Source organism: Echinops telfairi, unplaced genomic scaffold (genome assembly GCF_000313985.2).
Source record: "Echinops telfairi isolate 266 unplaced genomic scaffold, ASM31398v2 ScPeMD7_7416;HRSCAF=8454, whole genome shotgun sequence".
In the NCBI taxonomy this organism is placed as follows: Eukaryota; Metazoa; Chordata; class Mammalia; order Afrosoricida; family Tenrecidae; genus Echinops; species Echinops telfairi.
This window is the reverse complement of record NW_022111316.1, coordinates 2,596,321-2,605,340: the sequence shown is the minus strand read 5'-3', so window position 1 is coordinate 2,605,340 and position 9,020 is coordinate 2,596,321. Positions and strand designations below refer to the sequence as shown.

Genomic DNA, 9,020 nt, shown 5'->3' with positions numbered 1-9,020 from the left:
AGGAAGAAGGTGCACCTGAGGTATTTTCAACGACCTCCTATATATGTGAAAGCTGAATATTGAATAAGAGAAACTGAAGAAGAATTGATGCATTTGAATTATAGTGTTGAACAATCCTACTGAAAGTATCAAGGACTGCCAGAAGATGACGCTCTCTGTCTCATGAAAAATGCAACCAGAATGCTTACAGCCAGAATGCATCTTAGAAGCAAGGATGGCGAGACTTGGCTCATCTACTTTGGACATGTTATTAGAGGAGACCAGTTCCTGGGAATGAACAGCATGCTTAGAAAAGTAGAGGGTCAGCAAAAAAGAGGAAGACCCTCAACTAGATACCTTGGCACAATGGCTGCAACAAGTTTCTAACATAACAACGGTTGTAAGGATGGGGCACGATGGGGCAGTGTTTCATTCCATTGCACACAGGGTAACTCTGAGTCAAAACCAACTGGATGATACCTCAAAGCAACAAGAACAATGGCTGGGATATCTTTATGCATTCCTTTTCATTGTTTATTACTTCCAATGTTCCTAGGTTAATGCTTTGTACATTCCATATTCTAATGATTAGTGAATGCTATCTGTGTCTTCTCATTTTGAGCCATGCCCCATAAGCAAAGGAAGGTCCTAATAGCATTGTTCCATCCACATCATGAAGGTCAACTCTACTTTGACGAAGCAGCTTCTCACCAGTTCTATTTTGAGTGCCTTCTAACCAGAGGAGGAGATCTTCTGGTACAATATTAGACAGTGTTCCACTACCATGCATGGGGTTTTCAGTGGCTACTCTCCCAGAAGTGAACAGAGTCTATTCTTAGACTAAAAGCTCTGCTGAAACCTGTTTACCATGGAGGACCCTGCTGGTATTTGAAAAACAGGTGGCACCGCTTCTAGATTCACAGCAAAAAGCAAGACACCACAACAAGGCAAACTGACAGACTAGACTGGAGCTCTATGTCAGGCATGGTTTGTTTTTGTTGTTTAATCATTTTATTGGGGGCTCATACAACTCTTATCACAGTCCATCCATCCATTCATTGTATGTCAAGCACATGTGTACATTTGTTGTCCTCATCATTCTCAAAACATTTGCTCTCTACTTGAGCCCTTGTATCAGCTCTTCATTTTCCCCCCTTGGGCATGTTAAATGTAAGATACTGTGTGATCCAAATAGAGGTATAAGGTGGAAAACTGGCTATATATATTTGCATTTCAGAGATAAGACTAGGCTGTAGATACACGTTTGTGAGTCCATTTGAGTTGAAAGCCAACTAACATGGGTCATCTGGGGAGAAAATAGAAAAGAGGACCCAGGATAAAGACCCAGGTTGGGTGGAAATTAGGAAAAGATGAGAATCAGGAAGTAGATTAAGAAGGAGTATCCGAGTAAAAGTAGGAGGATATAACTTCTCAGAAAGAAAGCTACTGTTAAATATGGCAGAAAAAAATAATCCCATATGTAAATTATTTTAATTTCTAGATAAATCAAATGAAAATTATATTGTTTTCTTTCTGCCAACTCAGTTCATCACTGAACTCATCACGAAGCTAAAGATGTTCCCTGGGGAATAAGCACCAATGGAATCACCCTGATGCAATTTGAACTCTTACAAACACTATTTTCAATCATTGTGCTTTATGCTTCCCAAGATCTCATCACCTCAAGAGACCAAGAATGACTCTCTAGCCAGGTGAGTTATGAATGTCTCCATCTGATGAAAATACAGCATCTATCAGGGGAACTTCAAGAGAAAGTCCAGGCCACAGAGATATGGTAGGCAAAGCCAAAATATTATCAAGCAGAAAAAAGAAAGAGGAAAGATGATACTTCTCAGTCCAAGACTTGATCTGATTGGAATCAGGTCCAGTCTGAGAAATATTTCAACCTAGTGCCCTGATTCTGAAAGATGTATGAATCTAGGAGGGATCCATTTACCAGACCTCGGGATTTCTCCGAGGGCAGATGGACCTCAAGGGTCAAGGTAGACTCCAGGGGTCCTCAGCGAAGGATCTAAGGAAGTCTGCGATAGCACGCCAGCAAAAGGTAAGAATCCCCTCCCCGACTCCAAGTTTTAGATTTGTTTGTAACTAAACCAAGCCTTTAGACAGACATTAGTCTGGGCATAGAATGATGCTTTTCTCATGAAGCCAGAGTCCAGTTCCACAGAACCAGTGCTTTATACCAAATGGCTTAAGGGGAGCTCAATACGTACTGAAAAGCCCCTGTTCTTCAGACCAATGAAATGCAAAGAAGGCCTGTTCTAAATGACCAGGACATCAACATACTTCCTGTTGGAGAAGGTGCACTCAACACTGACCAGTCCGGAAATATACAGAATGAGAGCACTTCCATAGGATTCTCTAGTATGTCTATATATAACATTCCTAAAAAAAAATTTTTTTTTAATTCCTAACTTCAAACCCAAAGTGGTGGGAAAGTTAGAAAATTCCAACTCCTGTTATGAAAGGAATGACCAGAAGCCTCCTTCACAGTCAGGAATCCCTGGCATATATATATTTTTAAATAGTTTTTTATTGGGAACTCTTACAGATATCATAACATTACATTGTTCAAACACAAAAAGCAGTGTTGTACAATTGCCACTACAATCAGTTTCAAACATTTACTTTCTTCTTGAACTCCTTGATATCAACTCTTTATCCCCTCCCTCCCTTCCTTCCTTCCCATACCCACAAGAAACACTTATTCTTTTTTTCTCCTATAATAGGGTATTTTTGCCATATCTTACACTATCCAATATATCCATTCACATACAATTCTGTTGTTCGATCCCATCGAGTGGGGTTTTACAGTCATCAATGTTATCAGCTCCCCATCCCCCGCTTCCCCCACCCCCATCCCCACCCCCTCACCCCCCGCCACCCCTCTCTCTTCCTGTAGTACCCTCAGGAAATGCAATTGCTTATGCTTTCTGGCATAAAGTAAGACACCATGCTGCACTCCTAGATTATTATCCTCTTAGGATAGTACATAGCCAAATGTGGCTTGTGCTATTTTTATTACAATGTTGCTTTGAGGACAAAAGTACACCTGTCCCCAACCCATTGCATTTTCAATCCCCTCAAATGTACAATGAATAAGGAAGGCTGAAGAACTGAAGCATTTGAAAAGTGGTGTTGGTGAGGAATATTGACTATACAAAGGATTTCCAGAAGAATGAATGTGTCTGTCTTGAAAGAAGTACAGTCAGAATGTTCCTTGGGTGTGAGGGCAGCACGACATTATTTCACGTACTTTGACACGTTATAAGAAAGGACCAGTTCTGGAGAAGGATGCCACGCTTGATCAACTAAAGGATGAAAAAAAAAAAACAAAAAAAACGAGGGAGACACTCACTCCACAGGACAGATGAACACAGTGGATCAAACAGTCGACATAAACAGAGCCTCTATTCTGAAGCACAGGACCTCAGTTGTACATGAAGTCATTCTGAGTTAGAACTGATTTGGCTGCTCCGTACATCAATATTTTAATTACTAGTTGGATTTTGAATTCTCCTAACGTGAACACCCTCTTTGAGGCGCCACACTGCTCCCTCCTCTCCCACAAACTGGAGCTATGCTTTCTTAACGTCATGAGTGCTGAGGAGCTCTGGTAGTGGCATGGGGGAAAATGAAGCTGTCTGTCGTTCTGAAGTGCAAGCAAGTCAGCTTGGACTCCCAGTGACCCTACGGACAGAATGAAGCGATTCCCAGGCTTGCACCATCCTCGGGATTGTGGCTGTGTTGGGGATCATTTTTGCAGCCAGTGTGTCAATCCAGCTTACTGTGGGTCTCTCTCTGTTTCATTGATGCTCTGCTTCACTGAGCAGGATGCATTTTTTCAGGAATCAGCCCTTCCTGATGACATATGCTAAATGGGGGAGTGGGGGGGGAGTCTTGCCACCCTTGCTTCTAAGGTTCATTCTGGCTGTATTTCTTCCAAAACAGATGTATTCTTTCTCTGGTAATACATGGAAGACTCAATATTTTGGAATACAGAATAAGAATTACCTAGAGTCGTGCCTTACTAAATATGTGTTATTTATTGAAATGAATACCATTGGTTAAATGGATAAATAGAGAGAGGGGAGGAAGAATAAAAGGAGAGACGGAAAAATCACAAATGGGGTGCTGAGCCCTGTCTTTGTAATGATCTGAGGAAGTTTGGAACACATCACTTCACAGTCAGATGGTTTGCTAGTTACAAATAATGAGAATTAAAAGAATTTGTCTCTGTAGGATACCAATTATTCAGCCTTGCACTTACTGTAGTGCTCAGTGAGAAATCACTTATCTTAATTATATTAACTTAGACTTGCTTCCAGAGACACCTGGGAATTAAGTGCTACTCTGTCGTTCACTAGCTAGGCAAATTATTTAAACTTGAATTTCAATGCATTCCTCTGAAAAAAAATATGGATAATAAAGAAACCTACTGATTAGGTCTAAAATCGTTTAGCATAGTATATAAATCCCAGGAGCTGGGTCAAGGTATAGTGGTGTAGTGGTTTAATGTTAGAATTCTTCCTTCCAAACTTGAGGCCTGAACTCGATTCTTTTGTTTTTTCTTCATTTTATTGAGGACTCATATACAATCCATACATACATCCATTGTGTCAAGCACATCTGTACATTTGTTGCCAGCATCATTTTCAAAACATTTTCTTTCTACTTGAGCCTTTGGTATCAGCTCCTCATTTTTTCCCTCCCTCCCTTTTGAACCCTTGATAATTTATATATTTTTTTCATGTCTTTCAGTGACCGATGTCTCCCTTCACCCACTTTTCTGTTGTCCATCCCCCTAGGAGGAGGTTATATGGAGATCATTGTGATCAGTGCCCCCCTTTTCTCCCCTCACCTTCCTCTTACCCCCCTGGTATCACTACTCTCAATATTGGCCCTGAGGGGTTTATCTGACCTGGATTCCCTGTATTGCAATCTCTTATCTGTACCAGTGTACATGCTCTGGTCTAGCTGGATTTGTAAGGTAGAATTGGAGTCATGGTAGTGGTGGGGAAGGAAGCACCAAAGAACTAGAGGAAAGCTGTATGCTTCGTCGGTGCCAGGCTGCACCCTGACTGGCTTGTCTCTTCCTTGTGACCCTTCTGATTCATAGCGACCCTATTGGACACAGTAGAACTGCCCCTTTGGGTTTCTGCGATTTTTAAATCTTTACAAGAACAGGCGGCTTCATCTTTTTCCCATGGAGTGAATGGTGGACTGGAACTGGTGACCTAGCAGTTAGGAACTCAATGTGTAACCCACTATGCCACAGCTCCTTATTTATATACAGTCCTCTAAAATATATAACTACAGTTGCAGTTTTATCAGCCTCGTTAAATTTTACTGATTTTCCCTCACTTGTTTGCAGTCCTTGGGAAACTGAATTTCCTTGTGTCTGCCTTTTCACTCCATGTGATTAAATGCTGCCTATAATTTAACTTCAGGGAAATTTGCAAGAGAGAGGGCAGAAATCTTGCAAACTGGACTAAAGAGACATGCTAGAAGTCTTGTTCCCTTTAATCCAGATAGTAGAAGATATCTCCATCATCACACGTCCCCTAGAGTACTTTTGTCCATATATGAGATGGATTTAAAAATTAACCCACTTATGCATTCCTTGGACTTTCCATCTCTTTGAAAGCGATAGACCAAGTAATTGGGTAGATCTTTGATTCCCACAGGCATCTCTGACTTTTCTAAGATCACTCGTCAAGTTGTTCAGGGATCGGCTAAAGGACAAAGACCGTGGAGACTGGATTTCTTGATTGCAAGATAGTATACAGGCTCAAGAGAAGATAAACTGCTTTTTTCAAAGACTAGCTATGACCTGGCAGTGCTTCTGTGGACTAGTCCTATTTTAGAAGAGATTAACCATTATTTTAGTTATCGGCTTTGGAATAATAAAAGGGAGGAGCTATTTCAAATCAGAATTATGAAGTTAGGACGTTTGGAGAAATGTATTTTTCTTTGGGTTATAGCCAATCTAAAGATATATCCTACAGTAGCATATCTAATTCTCCCATTTAAGTATTTTCATTAGGAAGATAAATAATTTATAATCCTGAAGGCTTGAGGATTAACCACAAGTGAGATTTTTTTTTTTTAATCTTAAAATTTTAATCCCCCAAAATGCATGCAAGCCTTCCTCCTGCCTCACATTGTCTCCATGCTTGTTTGGATAGAAAATCATTTTTTAAGTTAAAATTGACACTTGCATAAGGCTATGCCACATTGATCTTGCGACTTCACTTTTCCCAACACAAGCTTTGTGCCTCCTGGACTCTAGACTATACACTTTCCAGTTTAGGCAGCAGGCCTGGATCCAAATAACCACTATCCCAGCTCCCCACCCCCCACCTCCAAGTGTGCATAATGAATGGAATCCGCAGAGTGTGCAGCTGTTTGTTCGGATGAATCCAGTATTTACTGTCATATTTTGAAAGTCTGTCTTCAAAAAGTTACTTTCTGGTTTATTTTTCTGTTTGCAACCACAAAAAGCACATTACCTAGTTTAAGTTGATATCATTTCCAGATAGACTCTTACTTACATTCAAGTGTATTTATCTTGTGACTGTTGTTGTATGATGTTGAGTTGTTTCCAACTCATAGCAACCACAGCTAATGGAGCAGAACTGTCCCATAGGGTTTCCTTTATGAAAGGAGATTGCTAGGCTCCTGCAGAGCCATGGGTGGGTTTGAACAGCCAGCCTTTCCATGAGAAGCCAAGCAACTGTTTACACAACCAGGGCTCCTTATCTTCTTGTTAGTAACTAGCCAATATTACAAGCCTTTCTCTTTATATAATTAACTTAGCCCCAGATCAGGAATCTGTTCTTCTCTAGGCTTCTTTTAAGAGCTGCTAACTGGAGGGGAAGAGATAGTAATGCAATAAATGAGTGTTGTCGTTCTTGGATTGTTTTAACATAGAAGTATTTACGAACACCCTGGAGTTTAGAGTATGTCTCCATGTTTGTTCTTCTTTTCTATTTTCTAGACCTTGTAATTAAATATAGTCAATGAAAACATGTTATATTGAGACACAAATGATTGAGTTGGGCTGAATTTATGCCTAGGTGATAGGACGCATTTATCTGGCCCAACTTGTGGAAGCTAAAGAGAAGAACAGAGATGATCATTGAGGCATTTTATCCCCAATATCCTAAAGAATTGAGTGTTTGATGCCAGCTGTATCGAACCCCAATCTATTGACCTGAGACTACATTCTTAGACACCAAGAGGCAGGAACATAAAACTGCTCTTTATTCTAGAATCTTAGGGCATCGCTCAACGCTTCAGATCTGGGTCTCGTTAAGTCACAATATCCATCTTTCCTGAAGTTTCAGTTTTCATATGTCACAAATGAATTGATGCCACATTTTTTAAATTGTATGACTTTGAACTTCTATACACTAACCTATTAAGACACCCAACAAATATTTCTCTTTTTTTCAGTTTTATAGTTTTTATTATTTTTTTAATTTCCTGAGGGAAAGAAAATAAATGGGCTTCCGGTGAGGGACATTTCACCATAAGACCAGTTGTAAAAGGAAAATAATTGAATATTGAGTCTGGGAATAAAGCTTTCCTAATTTCTGATTTGTTATTGGTTTTAATTTATTGACATTTCAAAAAGATAGGGAGAGTCAAAATAAGATCTTCAGATATTATCTGCCCCACTGATATTGAGTCAATTTTGCTGGGCTCTATATAGGGTTTCAAAGGGTATAAATCTTTTTTTTTTAATTATTGTATTGGGGGAACAAATACTTCTTGATAATGCTGCTATATCAGGCAGTGTGCTAAGGTTGGCACTGGTATGAGACGAAAGCATCAAAGTTCCCACCGCATACAATTTCTCAGTCTTTGAGGATGGGATAGAAAGGAGATACAGTGGCAAATTTAGAAATTATAGAATCACCTTTAAAATGAAAGTATGCTCCTAGGTGTGGATACCTCAGAAAAGGGCTGTAACATTGGCATGGAGGGCATGGGAAAGGGTCACCTTAAAGGAGAGATGCCTAGAGGCAGCTACCCTCTTTCCTATTAGCAGGTCCAATGAACTACTCATGGAAGGAGTCAATAAAACTTTGAAGATTCAGTTCTTCTTCCGCCCATTCTCAACTCACCCCGAGGTGCAGACGGTGATTTTTGTGGCCTTCCTGGTGATGTACCTCACCAGCCTCTGTGGAAATGCTACCATCGCAGGCATCGTCCAGGTCAACCACTCCCTCCACATGCCCATGTACTTCTTCTTGGCTAACTTGGCAGTCCTGGAAATCTTCTACACAACTTCTATCGCCCCGCTGGCTTTAGCCAACCTTCTGTCGATGGGCAAAACCTCTGTTTCCATCACTGGATGTGGCACCCAGATGTTTTTCTTCATCTTCTTGGGTGGTGCTGACTGTGTCCTGCTTGCAGTCATGGCTTATGACCGTTTTGTAGCGATCTGTTACCCTCTGAGATACACCCTCATCATGAGCTGGCCCTTGTGTGTGGAGCTGGTGGCAGGGTCGCTAGTGCTGGGGTTCCTGTTTTCACTGCCACTGACCATGTTAATCTTCCATCTCCCATTCTGCAATGACAATGAGATCTACCACTTCTACTGTGACCTGCCTGCAGTCATGCGCCTGGCTTGTGCAGACACGCATGTTCATGAGACTGTCTTGTATATCATCAGCTTCATTGCCCTTAGTATTCCTCTTTCACTCATCTCCATCTCCTATGTCTTCATTGTGGCCGCCATTTTGCGGATCCAGTCAGCAGAAGGACGCCACCGAGCCTTCTCCACCTGCTCCTCTCACATCATCGTGGTCCTCCTGCAATATGGCTGCACCAGCTTCATATACTTGTCCCCCAGTTCCAGCTACTCTCCTGAGATGGGCCGGATGGTGTCCGTGGTCTACACTTTCATCACCCCTATTTTAAACCCATTGATCTATAGTATGAGGAACAAGGAACTGAAAGATGCCCTGAGGAAGACTCTGCGAACATCTAGATAGGATGATCCTGACTTG

At 41.1% G+C, this 9,020-nt stretch overlaps 1 protein-coding gene across 1 annotated transcript; it reads left to right on the top strand.

The window, feature by feature from the left end:
* The first annotated feature begins 8,072 nt into the window (after positions 1 to 8,072).
* LOC101638536 (olfactory receptor 10V1-like) lies at positions 8,073 to 9,005 on the top strand. The gene has a single exon (XM_004715015.1). The coding sequence runs from the start codon at positions 8,073 to 8,075 to the stop codon at positions 9,003 to 9,005; it is 933 nt and encodes a 310-aa protein (XP_004715072.1).
* Positions 9,006 to 9,020: the final 15 nt, after the last annotated feature.

Excerpts from the sequence above, each read along its gene's own strand:
- LOC101638536 (XM_004715015.1), top strand. The coding sequence starts at position 8,073 with ATGGAAGGAGTCAATAAAACTTTGAAGATTCAGTTCTTCTTCCGCCCA.